This window comes from Mixophyes fleayi, chromosome 6, assembly GCF_038048845.1.
Source record: "Mixophyes fleayi isolate aMixFle1 chromosome 6, aMixFle1.hap1, whole genome shotgun sequence".
Taxonomy (NCBI): Eukaryota; Metazoa; Chordata; class Amphibia; order Anura; family Limnodynastidae; genus Mixophyes; species Mixophyes fleayi.
In genome coordinates, this window is record NC_134407.1 from 177802072 (window position 1) to 177821360 (window position 19289).

At 41.0% G+C, this 19289-nt stretch overlaps 1 protein-coding gene across 2 annotated transcripts in view; it reads left to right on the forward strand.

The window, feature by feature from the left end:
- TRMT1L (tRNA methyltransferase 1L) overlaps positions 1-12037 on the forward strand; it is a 44955-nt gene extending 32918 nt beyond the window's left edge. For both annotated transcript variants that reach the window (XM_075177408.1, XM_075177409.1), the window contains exons 14-16: positions 689-748; positions 10870-10996; positions 11469-12037. In XM_075177408.1, the coding sequence (XP_075033509.1) occupies positions 689-748; positions 10870-10996; positions 11469-11700 (419 nt within the window). In that variant the 3' untranslated portion in view covers positions 11701-12037. The remainder of the gene's footprint in view (positions 1-688; positions 749-10869; positions 10997-11468) is intronic.
- The last annotated feature ends 7252 nt before the right edge of the window (positions 12038-19289 follow it).

Sequence of the window (19289 nt, forward strand, 5' to 3'; positions counted from 1 at the left end):
TGTGGTGGTTCATCAAGACAAGGAGACCCGGTTCCTGAGTTTTTGCATGAGGTAGTCTCTCGTTTCAATCTTCACAAAGATAGTCCTACCGTCCTTCTTTCCATCTGTCTCATCCTCAGGTAGTGGCCATGCACAAATGTGCATCCTCCAAATATATCTATACAGACCAATAAAGACTGATTCCAACTTTGGCCTTTACACAATCACTCAGGGACCACAAACAGCTCTGAGAGCTATCGTTTATTCTCTGCGCACTCTAACAGGGCTGTCAGCGCATCCTTCAACAGGCCTAATTTGAACAGGTCTGTGACAGGCCTTTTCTCATTATTCTAATACAACAATGCCCTAATGTTTGCACCTGGCTTCCCAAACCATGGTTTGCACAGTACTGTTATTATATGTATTTTATTATTACAGCAATATAGCAAGTGGTACCAGCAATCCACAATTTTATCTGGCAGATGCCGCTTAAGAGACCTGCTACTATAGATGGCACAAGTATTTTTGAATAGCCTGCAGATCTGTAACAGATGCTGGAATGGAAAAAACTGAAATATGTATAGAATAATGTAATGATTCACATCAAAAGTGTGACTGGTATTGTTTTAAAAAATGTTTTTGTTTGTATTATTCTATAATAATGTTAGTGTACTTGACATGTTGTTAACTTATTTTTTTTAATTTTTAGCAGAAGAAAGTGGCGTTTATATTAAAATTCCAGGTGGAGGAGACGTTTTGGTAGACCCAGGTATGTAAATAGTATAGGAGAATGAATGTACATGGAACTATATAATTTACTGTATTTTTGTTTTTTTTACAATATGATTATTAATTATCATCCCTTTATGTACAGAGTGCCAACATATTATGTATCATAGTGCATTGAAGGGATCATGATAGAAATGAATCACAAAGTAGAAGTAAAGATGGCTGTGTCCATACAAGTTTACAATCTAAGAGGTGTGGGACACAATTAATAAACAAGGTAGAGGAATAACAATTGTAGCGGAATAACAATTGTAGCGGACTATGGGGTTAGTATGAAGGTCTATTATTAGGTATAAACATTACCAGACACCAATATTAAAGCAGCCGCTGGTGACTCATTTCTGTGCAGTATTTGTAACAATGAGAGATGGTAGTGGAAATTGGAGACATGAAAGATGAACTAGTTGCTGTAGAAATATAAAGGCAATCAGCTGCTGGCAACCATGACTGCCCTTCATCATTTATCTCAACTGAATTTCCTTCCTCTTCAGCTTTTGGAGAAGGTTTTAGCTCTTGTGCTTAATGGGTACTCCTATGGTCATCGGCCAACTTGGCTGCGTGTCCAATATTTTTCATTGGTATCATGCTCTCTGCTGGACAAAGAACCAGGACACTTATTCCCCATGTTCACAGAAGTTGTGGCGGAACAGAGATGGCTACAGCAATGATGGTTAAACTCTCTGGATCCAGCTAATGAAGCATACACATCATAGCCAGGGTTTCTAGAGAAGGTGACAGCCCCAGTGAGGTGCAGGATATAACCTTTTCTGTCTGCAGTCACTTACAGCTCTATGATTCCTGTAAACTACACATTTCGTGTTGTTATATTTAGGAGACTGATTATATTTGTTGGTAAATGAATGGGCTTGTACTGTGTTTGCAAAATACAAAACAAGACTTAATTTGCCTATATGTCGTTATATAATAAGGAAAAGACATTTATTCCAGCATGCGATCAAAAGAAAACACATTTTCTCTTTCATCCAATCTGGAGGACACTGCTACCATGGGATTGTGTGAGGGGAGTGGAGTTTGGCACTTAACTAGTTACCTTGTTAATGTATAATGCTGACAGACCCCTCCCCTCTGCAACCCCCTGCTGCTCCTCATTTTTTTTTTTTTTTAAATCCAGTATTTTTATTGGAATTTTTCAAGGTACAAACATACCAAACAACAAAAAAAAGAAAAAGAAAAACAATCGCATACATATCAGTATTAAATGACACAATTTACAAGACTTCAGTAAAGCATAATAACAGTATATGTGCTATACTCATTCAGGATCATACATCGTAAATGCTCATACATAGGTAAGTTACAAATGCAGGGTTCACCATATAGACTCAAATATTTATTATAAGAACTGCAGGGGCCAGACACTTAAGTACTCGGAACATCTGAACTAGATGACACAGGATAGAATGGAGACTCTAACCATCTGTACCATATACCCTCAAATTTCTGCAGAGCCAGTCTGCTAGTATAGACAAATCTCTCGTGCCTTATGGTGGTATTAACCAGTGCCTTCCAATTTTTAACCGTGGGACTCGTTGGGGCCAACCACAGCCTCGCTATACAGACCTTAGCCACCATTAATAACTGTGAAATGTACATTTTTGTCAGCTTATTAACTTTACCCTTCAAACGGAGCCCAAAGAGACAAGTGGCCGGTGAGCGAAGGGGCACTTCAATTCCAGTAACCTGAATATAGCGCCTAACCCTGTGCCAGAAGATTTGTATACATGGACACTCCCATAGAAGGTGCCAAAAGTTAGCATTAACCGAGTTGCATTTCGGGCAATTAGGGGTAACATCCGGACGAAATTTTGCCAGTCTAATAGGGGTAATGTAAGACCTGTGTAGGACAAACACCTGTATTTGTTGAAGTTTTAATGACGAAGTATAACCGCTAGTACTGTCTTTAACCATCCCCCACTCCTTGTCTGATAAAGGGCCAATAACTATTTCCCACTGATTCCTCAAACCATTCAAATCATCTACAGTGGATTCACACAAAAGATATGAGTACATTTGAGAGATCAGACCCTTATAACCCAGGGCCTGTAGTTGTTTCCTCCGTGGGGCCACACCAATCACCATTGTCTTTCCCTTAAATTGTGTGTTTATGGCTTGTTGTAATTGGAGGTAAGAGTAAAACATTGTTCTGGGTACGGAGAATTCCCCAACCAGCTGTTCAAAGGATTTAAGTACATTTGTGTCATAAAGTTGACCTACAGCCACCACACCCAACCGAGACCACCGCCTGGCCCCCTCCACTGTATCCAACTCCTCAAATTTCTTTGCATCCCAGATAGGAGTACATGGATCAATGTCAGTCTGTTTCATTATTTTATTACTGATTGTCTGGATCAGGAGCGGAGGAGCCCGTATGGTAAGCCGCCCTGACACCAGTGACTGTAAGGGAGTGTGATTAGAATTAAATTGGTGTACCAACACCCAATGTAAATCATGGTAGTCGGGGTCCGAAACCCACGCCTTAAGGTGGGCTAACTGAGAGGCAATATAGTATAGTTTCAAGTTAGGAAGTGCAAATCCACCAGAGGATCTGGACCTGTACAGCGAGCTGAGCTTGACCTTAACCCTTCCGCCTCCCCAAACCAAGGAAGCCAAATAACTATCAATGCATCGGAAAATGGAAGGTGGGATATATACAGGTAACTGCTGGAGTGCTGCTCCTCAGTTTTAGTTGAATGCCCAAGGGAGTTGGGCTTACTTATGCTAGGAATTAGTATTATTACTATTTTATTTAACTGATTTTTCTTTTTTTCTTTTCTTTTTTATTTACAGGGGTGTGCTCTGTCCTATACAGAGCACACTAGTTTAGTGAAAGGGGGCAGCTGTCAGACAGTGAGAGCCGGCTCTCACTGACGACAGCAGATCCATTTATCTCCCTCTTCTCAGTGTGACAGGTGGCTTATAAACCGCTGTCGCACTGATATTTATCTGATTACCGGCGCTACCATAAATGGTAGAGAGCATCGGTAATCAACGTCGGAGGCTGCCATTGAGAAGCATACCAAGTCCCCTCCTCCGGAAACAGAGGTGGGGGAAACTTGGTTTCATATTACAGCAGCCACAACAGTGGCAGAGCAGCAGGGATTTAAAGATTGCTGCCTATTGAAGAGGCAGTAAATCGCCAAGCTGACATCTAGAAAAAAATATTAGCCAGACAACAAAGGTGCAGTATGGAGACTTCTAAAACAATAGAGCTCCCCCGTCTGCACAGACATTGTGGAATCTCCTGAGGGCGCCAAAAGAACTGCCCAGGAAAGACAGCAGCTACTCTGAGACACCGAGCTGCTGACAGACCTCTCCTGCTCCAGACATCTTAGCCTTATGGAAGACTAAGTGCCATAAAAATCTTATTTAATTTAATCTTAAATCTTATTTTTTTATGTTTCTATACTCACTATAATTTAGATAGGGATGTGTTAGAATTCTATTTGCATGAAATAAATTTTCTAACATAGAATACTACTTGCATAGGTATTCTGTTGTCTCACACATAGCCTTAACAGTGATAGTATCTTTTGACTTCTGTCATAGATTAGTTAGTATCTTCTATCTATTTCTTGTGTGATTGCCTGTATTACATTTTATTGCTGTACACTGTTACCATAAAATGTCTGACAAGGGTAAAGCACCTCGTGCTCAGTATTATACTTGCTTTAAGTGTAAAGTTAAATTACCCATTGAACAGCAGGACCCAGTGCTTTGTACTGACACTGGTGGGGCTCCCATGGTAGCGCAGGCACAGACTAACGCACCACCAATAATGTAAACACCTGTGTAGGCGGCTGCCCTGACGCAGGGAGTTACCACATTGGTACAACTGCTTTCTAAACCGGCAGAGATTCCAGCGGTTGCTTCTTTAATCCTGTCAATCTTTGGAACATTAGACCCCCTTAATTCTGGAGGATCACGGGGACCTCCGAGTCCGGAGCCTCCGGACAGGGGGGGATCCATCCATACTCTCTTCTCAAGCCCCTCTTACCGGAGAACCGGCTTGGTCTACATCATTGGTCAGGGGCCTAGATCGGGTTAAACCATTTCTTAGAGGCCCCAAGACCTTTAACCAAGAAAAAGAGACACAGATCCTCTAATCCCCTTCTATCCCTCTCTGATTCGGAAAGATCCTTAGAAGAGGAGGGCGAGGTTTTAGAGCACTGTTTCCCAACTCCAGTCCTCAGGGACCCCTAACAGTGCAGGCTTTCCAGGTCACAAGTGAAATAATTAGTACCACCTGTGGATCTTTCAAAATGTGTCAGTTAGTAATGAATACACCTGTGCTCCAGCAAAGAGTTATGGAAAACATGCACTGTTAGGGGTCCCTGAGCACTGGAGTTGGGAAACACTGTTTTAGAGGATTCTGATTCCGCACAGGTTACGGACCCAGAGGAATCTACCACATATCAAGAGATTGATGACCTGGTGTTAGCTGTGCGGCAGGCACTTGGCCTTCTAGACCTAGAGGAGACTAGAACTACAGTTAGGAGTCTCTTTAAAAAGGTCAGGAGACGGGCGACCCATTTTCCTCCATCAGTGGAGTTTAAAGAGTTCGCAGAAGCAGCCTGGAAACAACCTGATCGCAGGTTTGTTAGTCCACGAAGGTACTTGGCTCTATATCCATTGCAGGAGGATGATCTGAACCGTTGGGAACAAGTCCCTAGGGTTGATACGCCAGTGGCATGCTTGGCTCATCACACCACACTCCCTGTTCCAGGGACCGCCTCCCTGCAGGATCCCACTGACCGTTAGATAGAGGCCTTCTTACAATCCATCTACAGTGCAGCAGGTACTTCCTTTAGACACATGTTTTTATCAGCATGTGTTGCCAGGGCTATGGAAACATGGGATGATCAGTTGGCAACAAGTCTGCAGGATTTAGACTTACTTCCCCTTGCTCTTCACCTCAAGGAGGCTTCAGGATACGTATATGAAGCTGCCCAAAACGCAGCTTCCATTTCCTCATCTGTTTCTGCAATGGCAGATGCGGCCAGGAGGACCCTATGGTTGAAGTCCTGGGATGCAGACTCCGAATCTGAGAAATCTTTGGAGTCTCTTCCTTATTCAGGTGGAGTGCTATTTGGGCCTGAATTGGACAGCATAATTTGCCAGGCCACGGGGGGCAAACATACCTTCCTATCAGTCAATGTCCCAAAACCTAGGACAACCAAGTTTGTCTCATTTAGACAGCCCTTTCGGGGGGACTCATCTGGTTGGGGCCAGACACACAGGTCCAGACCATCTGGCACCAGGGGACACTCGCACCGAGGTAGGTTTTCCTCCTCTTCCAAGCTCCCGGATTAAACCAGCAGCTTGACGGTCCCCCACCCTCCCTCTCGCGGCTGTGGCAGTGGGGGGACGTCTGCTTGTGTTCAAACATCATTGTCAGAGTCCTCGGAGGACAGTTTGATTTGCGGGATCATGACGAGAGGTTACATAATAGACCTATCGAGCCCAGCCCCTCATTGGTGTTTTGCAATCGGCTGGCCCCGTGACCCACAAAGAAAACAGGCAATGCTCCTCTGTGTTGTCTCTCTCTTCTTTTCGCAGGAGTCATTCGGGAAGTGCCGGAACCACAAAAGAGACAAGGTTTCTACTCAAATCGCTTTTTGGTCTGGAAGCCGGATGGCTCCTTCCGTCCTATTCTGAACCTAAAACAGTTGAACCTACACCTGCAGGTGAACAGATTTTGGATGTAATCCCTCAGGTCGGTTATCAACGGACTGGAAGCAAAACAGTAAATGGCGTCGATAGACCTCAAGAACGCCTATGTCCACATTCCTATCTGGAAGGCACATCAGGCTCTTAAATTCACAGTGGGTCCTTTTCAGTGCCAGTTCAGAGCTCTCCCATTCGGCCTTGCAACAGCACCAAGGGTGTTTACACAAATAATGGCGGTGATGGCAGCTTCTCTTCATTCCAGAGGGGTGCAGATAGTGCCCTAACTAGAAGATCTACTAATCAAGACTGGCTCCGCTCATCTCCTTGACCAGCATCTACAGCTCTCCATCAGAATCCTGGCGATGCATGGGTGGCTCATAAATCGGTCAAAATCCCAGTTAACCCCTTGCCAGAGAATGACTTTTCTGGGACTGATCATGGATACCAACAGGCAGAAGGTATTCCTTCCAGAGGACAAATCACAATCCTTACGGGACACTGCGACTCGAGTTTTGTCCTGCCGCAGACCGTCAATCCTATTATGCATGAGCTTACTAGGCAAGATGGTGTTGACCTTCGAGACTCTCCCTTACGGTCAAATTCACTCTCTCTGCTTCCAATGGGACCTCTTAAAATAGTGGTCAGGATCGCATCAGAAGTTAGAACGCCAATTGATACTCTTGTCACCAGAGGCGAGACAGTCCCTCAGATGGTGGTTAGCCCAGGACAATTTACTGGTTGGCAGATCCTTTGCACCATGGTCTTGGATCTTAGTATCCACCGACGGCAGCCTATGGGAATGGGGGGCTGTGGCCCTTCATTTGAGACTTCAGGGTCTCTGGTCCCCTCAGGAGACCTCTCCCCACATCAACATACTGAAAGCCATGCTAAAAGCCTTACAGGGCGCCCAGTCCCCCTGACACAGGGGGTTGAGACATTGGTAAAACTGCTATCTAAACAGAGATTTCAGCCGTTGCTTCGCTTCCCTCTACCTCATTAGCAGTTGATCCCCTCGTAAGAGGCAGGACTATGGGGATCGCCGAGTCCACAGACTTAGGACAGGCTGGGGCTCCATCTGTCCTCACCTCACAAGACCCTCCTACAGGCTTGGTCAGCTTCCCTAGTTAGAGGACTTGATAGTTTAAACCGCTTTTTGGATGCGCGCAGACCCTTAAGCAAAATTAAGAGACACCGATCCACTAACCCCCTTCTGACCCTTTCTGATTCGGAGGGATTTTCAAAAGAAGAGGGTGAGCTGATAGAAGACTCTGATTTTGCATAGGTCATAGTCCCTGTCCTCCATGGCTTTCCTCCCTCAGTAGAACTGAAGGCAATAGCGGAAGAATTCTGGAAACAACCAGATCGGAAATGTTCTATTCCGCGAAGGTATCTGGCTTTATATCCATTACAGGAGGAGGACCTCCTTTCTTGGGAACAGGTTCCAAGGGTTGATTCACTGGTGGCATGCTTAGCATGCCACACCACACTCCCTATCCCAGGGACAGCCACCCTGCAGGATAATACTAACCGCAGGAGAGAGGAATTTTTAAAGTCTATCTACAATGCGGCATTTACTTCATTCAGACCTATGTTTTCATTTGCATGGGTTTCCACGGCTATGGAAACATGGACTGACCAATTATCAGCAGGTCTGCAAAATTCAGAATTGCTCCCCCTCACCCTGCATCTCAAGGATGCTTACAGATACTTATACAAGGCTGCCCAGAATGCAGCCTCCATTTCTTCATCTATTTCTGCAACCGCAGTAGTGGCCAGGAGAACCTTATGGCTCAGGTCCTGCGTTGCAGAAACGGAATCAAAAAAGTCTTTAGAATCACTCCCTTATTCAGGGGGAGTGTTATTCGGCCCTGAACTGGACAGTATAATTTGATAAGCCACAGGAGGCAAAAGCAGCTTCCTCCCAGTAAATGTCCCAAAACCTAGGGCACCAGGGTTTGCTTCATTTAGACAGTCCTTTTGTGGGGGCTCCTCTGGCTGGGGCCAGACACTTAGACCAAGAACTTCAGCCTCTAGAGGGCAATCCTATAGAGGTAGGTCTTCCTCCTCCACGAAACGTCCATCTCCTAAGCTTCTGGAAAAACAGTCAGTTTGACTGTCTTCCTCGCGGCAGCAGGAGTGGGTGGACGTCTGCTACTGTTCAGAGATCAGTGGGCAGCGTCCTCAGAAGACCGTTTAATTCGGGGGATCATGAAAAGACCTATCAGGTTCGGCACCTCGTTGGTTCTTCGCAACCAACTTTGCCCGTGACACTCGAAAGAAAGAGGCAATGTGTACATGTGTTGCCGCTCTTCTTTCCGCCGGAGTTATCGGCCAGGTTCCGAAACACCAAAAAAGATGGGTTCTACTCCAATCTCTTTTTGGTCCCAAAGTCTGAATGGCTCGTTCCGACCTGTTCTAAATCTGAAACCGTTATACCTGCACCTTCGGGTCGTCAGGTTTCGAATGGTATCCCTCAGGTCCGTCATCAATGGAATGGAACCAGATCAATTCATAGCATATCTGAAAGGCTCATCAGGCCCTTCTCAGATTCACGATGGGACCGTCTCCCTACCAATTCAGAGCTCTCCCATTGGCCTTTCGACAGCACCAAGAGTGTTTACAAAAGTAATGGCAGTAATAGCAGCCTGTCTTTATTCCAGAGGAGTACAAATAGTGCTCTATCTGGGGAAACTGCTCATAAAAAAAGGTTCTCTGGACCGCTCGGGATACTTCTCTTCCCATCGACATCCTGAAACTTAAAGCTAAACTAATGGCCTTACAGAGGGCCCAGGCGATACTTCACGGGCACCCAGTCAGTCTGCAGTCTGACAATGAATGCGAATGCAGTGTCTTATGTCAACAGACAGGTGGGCACCAGAAGCACAGGAGCAATGAGAGTGGTGGCTCAGATCTTGACCTGGGCATTGTCCTCTGGTTGTCAGTTCTCTTTTTTTGGTTGTCTGATTCTACCCCCTTTTGAGTAATTTATTATTGACTAATAAATAAGAATAATTTTATTTTTATTTATTTTTTATCATAAATCATACTAGAATGATTCCTACAGTAATTTCACACATGCAACAGAAAGAATTTACGACATGGTTTTGTCTCACTTAATATCTTTATGCTGGGTACCACAGCTTACTGGAATCACTGATACGTTGAATCTTGAACTTTTGTTTTATTATTAATTTTCCATATGCAAAATGCAAAGAAACAAAAAACAAACAAGCAACAGAGAAAACGGAAAAACAAAACAAAACCAAACTCCCCACCAGAAACAATTTTATAGATAATGTGTTTATAGATTTTTTTGATTATATAAAGAAATTAACAATATGTGCACAGAACAGGGCACCCTCTAAACCCCCCTACCCCCTTCCTATAATCGTATAATAATTAATCAGAAAGCATCAGGTTATCAGAACCAATATAATATCTAGAAGAATACCAACTGAACCATATTTTACGATGCTATGATTTAGCCTTCCTAAATGTATACATGTATCTTTCATGTTGGACAGTGGCATTAACAAGCACTTTCCACTTATAAAACTCTAATGGGCCAGGAGCAAACCAGGCCTGTGCTGTCACCACTTTAGCCAACGTCATAAGGTTAAAGATATACCTAGCTATATACTTGTTTGTATTATCTTCTTGAAAAATACCAAAAGGCACAATTTAGGGCCCATAGAAAGGGCCAGAGAAAAAATATTAAGAACACACTGCTATATCTCCAACCAAAATCTGTTTACTACTTGGCATTCCCACAACAAATGCCAAAACTAGGCCCCCTGAGGAACAAGACAAACCACTTCTCCTACCCATCCGATACAATCCAATGGGAGTATGATATACTCTATGTAATATAATAATGTAATATAAATTAATCTGTTGATGGTGAAGGCAAGACGTAGCACAATAAAGACTTTTAAGCATATAACACCATTTCTCATCCAGAAGAGGACCCAAATCTACTTATCATTTAGATTTGAGTTTATCTAAACCATCATGGGCAACTGAGGAGTTAAGATTTGAGTATAGGATCGTTATAGTATTTTGTGTGCCCACCGTTTGTAGTCTTGAACTTCTACCCAAAATCAGCAGTTGACTTTGACATGACTATTGCTGCTTTTTTTTTTCAGAAATATGCTTTTGTAAATATTGAAGCCTGAAACCCCCATTGGCTAAAAAATAAATGTTGTGTTAGCCGTGGAACCATTTGTAGACAACAGTGTGCAACTGACTTGTTTCGCATATATGAATGTCCTTTAAACCATGTAATGAAATACTGTATATTCAACACTTTGTTGCTGTGTGCTGGCATGTAATTTACATTCCCTGACACCATGCAGTACATCTATGATTGCTGGTGATGTACTTCTTTGCCAATGTTCTTATGTTGTCCTTCAGGTAAAAGAAAACGTCAGGAGCTAAATACAAATGTTTCTAAACGCCTGAAGAGTGAGGTCCGCGCGGAGCATCCTCCATTTTATTACAGTATTCACCGACATGCTATTGGAGGACTGAATATACCAAAGTAAGTTATAATCCTGACATATTGACCAAGATGTCTTGCCAGAAGAAAAATAATTATGGAGAATACATAGGGTAGGCTGTATATCTACTTGCCCTTGTTTTTTTTGTCAGGGCTTGATTTCTGGGTCCCAGAGACTGGAAAAAATCTGTACTATAAGCTACTTACACTTTAATATTCCCTTAATATATTGTATTTGCCACCTACACAGAGTGGAATGCACTTTTTACTTCAGTGTGGTCATTTTTTTTTCTTATTGGTTCTAATGGCTGCATGTTCATGAATATTGGCTGAGCTCACAAATTGGCTGCCTATACTGTGTGTAGGCTTTGAGTCCACTCTCTAATGGAAGGACTTTAGTATAGGAGAGAAACAAAGTACATTTTAAACAATGACTACAATACTAACTTTTACAAATACACTATATTTATGTATTCTGTATTTTCTGGTAAATGCATTCCCTTATTTATTACAGATTAAACAAAATCTTGCAGTATCTCGCAGAAGCTGGATTCCTAGCGAGCCGGACACATTTTGAGCCTACAGGAATTCGTACTAATGCACCACTGGCCACATTGAAGGCAATCCTTGAAAAGAACAGCACCCTCTCAAGCACACCACAGACCAGCAGCTACAAAGAGACTCCAGAATCTTGCAGTGAAGATGTGCAGCCTGAAGAGGCTGCCTCCATTTCTAGTATAAAATAGAATTAATAGTACGTGCAGTGAATTTAAAAAAAGCGAAAATCTACTATTCTCTTAGAACTGTTCCTGAATGTAATTAAGTATAATTTTACTTTCATAGATGCTGTTTTCAGAAATGTTGCATTGCTGGTCTTCATATAAACCAGCCTGTTTGTATCATAATTGACTATAGTAAACAGTCATATGGAAATAAAGGTGAGGCTTAGTCCTTAAAACAATTAAGGAGCACCCTAAGGTTGCTGCCTCAGATTTTCTTATGACTACAAAAACATACATTGTGAAAATTGAACAACTATAGTAAACAGTTTTTTTTTTTTAATAAATGTTATATCATATTTGATCACACTCTCCACTGTTCTATACCGTTTGGATTATTTATGTAATCATCCTTTAAATGCCCAAAAACTTAAAAATAACCGCATTGTTTTATTTTAAAATGAAAAATTAAGCAACCGTAATGCTGCAAGCCACATTGATTTCTGTTACTGTCCACTTTCTTACCATTAATAGAATTTTATTGTCCTGGTCGTCTGATGGCAGTAGTGCTATTAAGGTGTTCCCTCCTCTCAGGATCAGAAGAATAAAATAGGTCCACCTCAACAATTATAAAATGGTTTCTCCTCCTTCCATAGGAAATTCATGACTTCCTGGTGGTCAGGCAAGCTTATATTAGACTAACTGATGAGATGTTGAAAACATGTAAAGTTCATGGTGGGAGAAGAAAACCCAGTCAACAATGAATGCTAAACATTAGCTTTATATATGAGGACACAAATTAAGATTTTGTTTGACCATAAGATCTTCAAAGAGATCATATCTAGATGATAAGCTAATGACCAAAGCGTTGGACACCGGTTTTGCACTACCCAAAAACCAACTTTAACTTTGGTTGAATGTGCCTTAAGCCCTGTCTGATCTAACTTGCCTATAAGCTGGTACATCTTCTGGATGGTTTGTATTATACACTTGATCAACACTTTTACGGGGTGCTTGTTCTTTGTGATATCCAGATACTGATATAAAAAGGATATCCGGCTTTCTCTAAAGGATTCTGCAGCATCAATAATGTAAAGTTTCAGACACCTCACTAGAGCAAAAGTGGCCCACCAAAATTCTTTCTCCACCTTGAGTACAGGGAAGAAATCAGCTGTTGAAATTATGAATTTAGATAACATTTTAATAGGATGTTTGGGAAATACTTCAAGACTAACATGCTGTGGCCAGGTTCTCTTTTCACCAGTGTGCTGTAGGAAACCTGTTTCATGATCAGTGCCCCTCATCCCTGGTCGCCAATGAAAGGGCCACAGCCACCGGAGAGAGCATCACGGCATATTGGTTTGGAGATTTAAAGATAACCCTCCATGGCCATATTTTGTGAAGTCAAGATGGAGAGGGGTTGAGCTTGGCAGGGTGTGAACAGATGTGCGAGGAGGACAGAGTTGAGGCTGAAAATGAGCCTGGACCCTGATATAAAAAGGATATCCGGCTTTCTCTAAAGGATTCTGCAGCATCAATGTAAAGTTTCAGACACCTCACTAGAGCAAAAGTGGCCCACCAAAATTCTTTCTCCACCTTGAGTACAGGGAAGAAATCAGCTGTTGAAATTATGAATTTAGATAACATTTTAATAGGATGTTTGGGAAATACTTCAAGACTAACATGCTGTGGCCAGGTTCTCTTTTCACCAGTGTGCTGTAGGAAACCTGTTTCATGATCAGTGCCCCTCATCCCTGGTCGCCAATGAAAGGGCCACAGCCACCGGAGAGAGCATCACGGCATATTGGTTTGGAGATTTAAAGATAACCCTCCCTGGCCATATTTTGTGAAGTCAAGATGGAGAGGGGTTGAGCTTGGCAGGGTGTGAACAGATGTGCGAGGAGGACAGAGTTGAGGCTGAAAATGAGCCTGGACCCTGTTAAAAGTTAGAACAGTAGTGTGTAGAATGTACTAAATAAATGATAACTAGAATCTGATTGGTTGCTATAGGCAACATCTCCACTTTTCAAACCTGCCAGAAACTCGATACATTTACCCCCAGATGAGTAACTTCTGTTTCAGAAGTGACCTGCAACATTGCTCTTTCTTCAAATATAGACACTGAGATCCTCCAGATGGGTCTCAGTCCACATCATAATGCATAAATGATCAGGTCTCATAAATATTTTTAATGCTTTATTTTTTGCACCCTGCAGGAACAAAGTCTCTATAGCATTTGGATCTCAATTTAGCATAATATGGGGCATATTCATTGTCCGCGTTACTCACAAAAGTAATGTGGCTTGCGTACTATTACCGTTATTACGGTAATAGTGCGCGTAATTACTGTTATTACGTTACCTTGAACGCCGGCTTTCGGAGCTGCGAGCTGAAATCTGGCTTAGAATTAACGTAATAACTGAAATAATTTTAATGTTGTGTTACTTTTGCAGGTAACACGGACAATTGAATATGCCCCTATGTCAGAATGCCATACAGTTTTACACTGTAGTCAGCTGCACGCATGTAACATGTATAAGTTCAAGTAACAAAATGTACAGTGTCAGATATCATACACAGAAGAAAAGAACTTGCTTTCTGAAGAAGTTAACTAATTCAAGACAAAGTAATCTTGCTACAGTTTGCTTCAAATGCGACTATAAAATACAAGCCTATTATACAAAATTAACTCTTTAGTGCATAAAGTGTAAATTCAGGCTTACCCCTTTTAATCTTCTGCAGGAAAGTGTTCTTAAAGAGTAATCAAAACCATAAACTGTACATGTATCTCTTTGTTATTATTGGAAGTACTGACACAATGTTTGACATTGGTTTATGAAACATTTTCCTTTGTTTAAAACTTTACAGTCATATATTTAATAATACGTGACACATTTCTTACAGTTTTCACTAATTCCTAAAGTAATCACTTTAATATTTATTTTATAAGTCATAATATTAATATATTTGAATAAGCTGCTGATATATCGGTTTTTCTGTTGCTGATTATATCCACATACAGTGGTTTGGTTACATTTGTAAAATGAGTGATAAACCTCTCTTACATTATACGTTTTAGCAGTTATTCATAAAGAAATATACCGATTCCATACTCGAATACTTTCCCTGAGCCTATCAAATTTGTGATAGATTTTTTTTTTTTTACATATACTTTTTATTTATATGTTGCCCTGTGTTTTTTTTAGTGTAATTTTAATTTCCTGCACCTCATCCAGTTAAACTGTAATGACTGTTAATATTATTGAAGCGATTTGTTTTCTGTACTATTTTTCAACAAGGAAACGCCCCTCCCTACGAAGCCCGCAGCGGAAGAATACATTTGGTAAACAAGTTAGTCATTTTACGTCACCACCTACGTCACAATCGGAGGTTACAAATAACCGCCGCCCAGCAGCAACGGCTCAATCACGACGTCGCCCGCACAAGAAGTAGTAGTGGAAGATACAATGCGATCAACACGGCAATCATCAGAGCTATCCGCTACACTGTAATGCTTTGTCTCCTCTGTGCGTGCATGTTACTGCTGTTTTAGATGCTCCGGTTTCAGGACGCACTGTCGTGCGTGTAAGGTATTTCTCAATTGTTCGGAGTGGCTTCATCAATCCATAAATATACCATTTTATCAGTTATATCGGGGGGCCCTGGGCCCTGTAAGGGATAAAATACACTTAATATCTGTCGTCTCTGTCAACACGATCCGTTAAAGACCCGTGTGATGGTGCGCTACACATTGTAACTATTACGTTATACATATTACAGCTGTGGTATGGCGCCTGATCCTTAGACTTACACCTAAGTAATGCCTGGTGTATAGGATGACTGTTATGTAGTCTGATACATATCGCTACTGTGATACAGTACTTGCTACATAGTGTAATATAGCGTTACATACACTGACATAAGGTAATGCAGGCTTAGATACATATTGCTTCTATTAAGTATAATTTCGAACTGGAACTGTTAATATGGGGTCTATATAATTTGTAGCCGAGAGGCATCGTGACAAAGACGCATGTAATAATAACAACCGCAGTTTATTGTAGTTTATACCGAATATGTATAAATATAGTATAAAGAATAGCCAAATCAGCCTATTCATAAAGATGGCCGCCACTCTCTGTGGAGAGGGAGGAGCTAGTGTGTCCTGGTGGCTTCATCTGAGGGTGGAATAGTCTTTTCTGTCCATCACAGCAGTTATTTTTATCTGCCTAATCATAAAGATGGCCGCCACCCTCTGTGGAGAGGGAGGAGCTAATATCTCCTGGTGGCGTCATCTGGGGCTGGACTAGTCTTCTGTCCATCACAGCAGTTATATTTATCTGCATACTCATAAAGATGGCCGCCACTCTTTGTGAAGAGGGAGGAGCTAATGTGTCCTGGTGGCTTCGTCACCTGGGGCTGGACTAGTCTCTTCTGTCCGCCACAGTTAATGTCACAATGTTTTTATCCACCTACTCGTAAAGATGGCCGCCACCCTCGGAGTGGGTGGAGCTTTGATATGTTTGCTCCTTATATGATAATACTTTGACTTTATCTTTTATTTCATTAGCTTGTATACAATTAAAATGGTATATTTTTGGATATAAGCTTACTTAAATTAATACTTGATTATTCTCAAGATTTGTTTGTGTAATACTGGAGCATTCAAATAGCTGATACATGCAATTCATGCTTAGAGATTTTATTGCAGCATATTGTGAAGAAACATCAATTAGTCTACACTCTGCAATGATTGGACTTTATCGTTGGATCTTTCCATAAACCTGAATATTTGACACAGAGAAGATACCACTGCACCACAGCTCTGAGGAAAACTTGATGGCTATGTGCATTTTGATGAAATGTGTATAGGGACTGACCACATTGTGATTTGCCATTTGTTTATGGATATACTTTATCAATGTTTACGTAAATTGTGATGTTTATTTTACACTGTTTAATCCAACCTAAATATTATTTGAGTCTTCGTTTTAACACTTGTAAAATCCTGTTGTAAAATGGCAAACCTGTAATTCATAACATTGCAGCTCTTAGTTTTCCCATGTGATTTAATTCACTGGCTTGAACCTGGATCTGGATATACTGTTAAGATGAGCATAATTTAACATCACAACTTACTATAATTTAGAACTTTTTTTAGATTGATTATTTTTCTTCTGTTTTTGTAGGTACATTGATAGGTTCCTGTATTCATGATCCTTACCCTTTAATACCCCTAACCACCAGTCGCCACACGTGAAATCGTCTATGCAGGTGTCATGTAACCATGCAGATGCTTTGTATGTTTACTCTTACCAGTTCATAGCTTCTCATACGTGACGACACGTCTAGGAAGAGACAGCACCCTTAGGTGGCCTATTCACAGACCATGGGTAAGCAGAAAAGCCATCCCAGCATTTAGCCTGTCGAAATAGCCAAGTGTCCTTTATCTGGTAAGCATACTTTTGTATGGAGTATAGTCTCCTGTAACCAATTTGTGCAGGAACCCCCATGTAAGTTAGTGCATCACAGGCGAAACTATTCTCTTAAAATGAATATGAAACCTGCTAATTTTACTCTAGTACTGTATCTGGCTGTGCAGCTGCCTGAGACATATTGTTGAGACAGACTTAAAATTGTGCGTGCCATACAAATATGTCCTCTTGCTAATTGAGTCATAACTTGTTTTTTTAAACGATGACTCAAATTTTTAAGCACCTAACCAGAACTCCCCTATTCTGCTGTGATAAAACTGATTTCAAATATCCATTCATCCCATTAAATAACAAATCCAGGCAATTAGTCTAGTAGCCAAATACTTTAGACAGCAAAATTGTTGCATTACTTTAACTTTTACTGTCCTGTTCCAAAATAAGTTTGGATGTTTTTTTACATTTCTTTAGGCTATTTCTGTTGGCTCAGATGATTCTTAAGAAAATTATTTGATAAAATATTTCCAAGTAAGGTGTTTCTATGTGGTATATTTGTCATTGTAATTTAACTGATCTGTATTATATGTGTCCTTTGCCATGCTCAAACATTTGTTGTGAAATAATGAATTTGCTTTAATTAAATTTGTAAAGTTAAATGTCTTGTTTCAATGTCTCTTTGTTAAAGGTTGGGTGCAAACTGCCAGTGATATTTTTCAGGCAGGAGTGAAGTGAGCTGAACAAGGTGTAGTTCATGTTGCTGCCAGTTCTGTCCCAGAGTGTTCCTGCAAATGCTAAGTACAGTGCATTATGGTTCAACTTGGTAAACCCTTTTAAATGAACACTTTACTAAACACTGGTTTTATGGACAGGCTTTATTCCACACTGAAATCTGGCATACAAATCCTCAAGAGGAAGACAAGTGTTTCCTGTCTGAAAGGTGTTTGGTTTTCCTTGGTCAGGTTACTCATCCTCATTGAAGGAGGTGGAAAGTGAACAACAACTCTAACAGATAAGTCTAATAAAAGGTCAAACTTTCTGCATGTTTCAACAATCACCACTTAAGTGACAGTTTTCCATGGTTTATACTGCTGTCAAAATGTGCATTTGTTTAAATGCACCCATTTGGTCATTTCCTGATTTCTCCAGTCATACATATACACCATTGCTCATCTGAATTCTGAACATATGAGATTAAAGGGACTGTAGCCTGAATTATTGTTGTGTGACCAGCACATCAGACTTGTATATGTGCTACACAGAGTTTTGTTGTCCCTCTGTACATGCTATGGGCAAACTTTTGTATCTTGTTTTCTTTGCCTAATGTTACATTTGTTTTATCGCTATATATGCCAATGGTGTCACTTTTCTTAGCCATTGGCAATAAGATTTGGTATGAGTATTACCACACCTCCATAAGGTTTAATGCAGATTTCTTGTTGATGATAAAGGGGTTATGACAAGAGAATTCACATAATGGCACCTTTTGTGAATGATCAGGCCTTCAAGTTGTTCAACTGCCACCGTATAAAGTAGATAAATTCCAACAATCAAGTGTTTATATTCATCCCTTAATGGTTCCAATGCACAAACAAAATATAGGGATAATGTCCTTTTACTTGTTGGAAGGTAATAAACTACTATTATTAACAAGTGACTTTCTTTTCGCACTACTCATTAGTAAAGTACTTTGCAAATACTTAATATTGAAATTGTCATATCATTTATGCATTTCTTGTTTTTTTTCTGGTCTTTTTGGTCCTAACTGCTGTCTAGAGACTTAAACCAAGTTACCTACTGCATAATCAGGAGCTTTTCACATAAGAATTGATGATCACCTAATGGTATGGTTTCTTGGGCCTTAGAAGCACTGTAAAGGTATGCACATGTGCTAATCCAGCTAGGATGGGGTAAATTGGAAATTAGCTCATCAATGCATGTAAATGTGAATAGTCAATGACAGATGAAAAACTACCATTGGTTCTGGGTTGGGATCAAACATGGGCCCTCCTCGGCATACATATTTCATGCTTGTATACCAACTGAAACAGTTGCAATTCTTTAAGCTTAAATGGAAGGAAAAGAAAGGAAACTACAAAGTATACTGCAGGCTTCCTTTTTTGTATTTTACATTAAACAGCATAGGAACTCTGCAAGTTTAATGGAAATTTCCCGTCCCTCAAACCT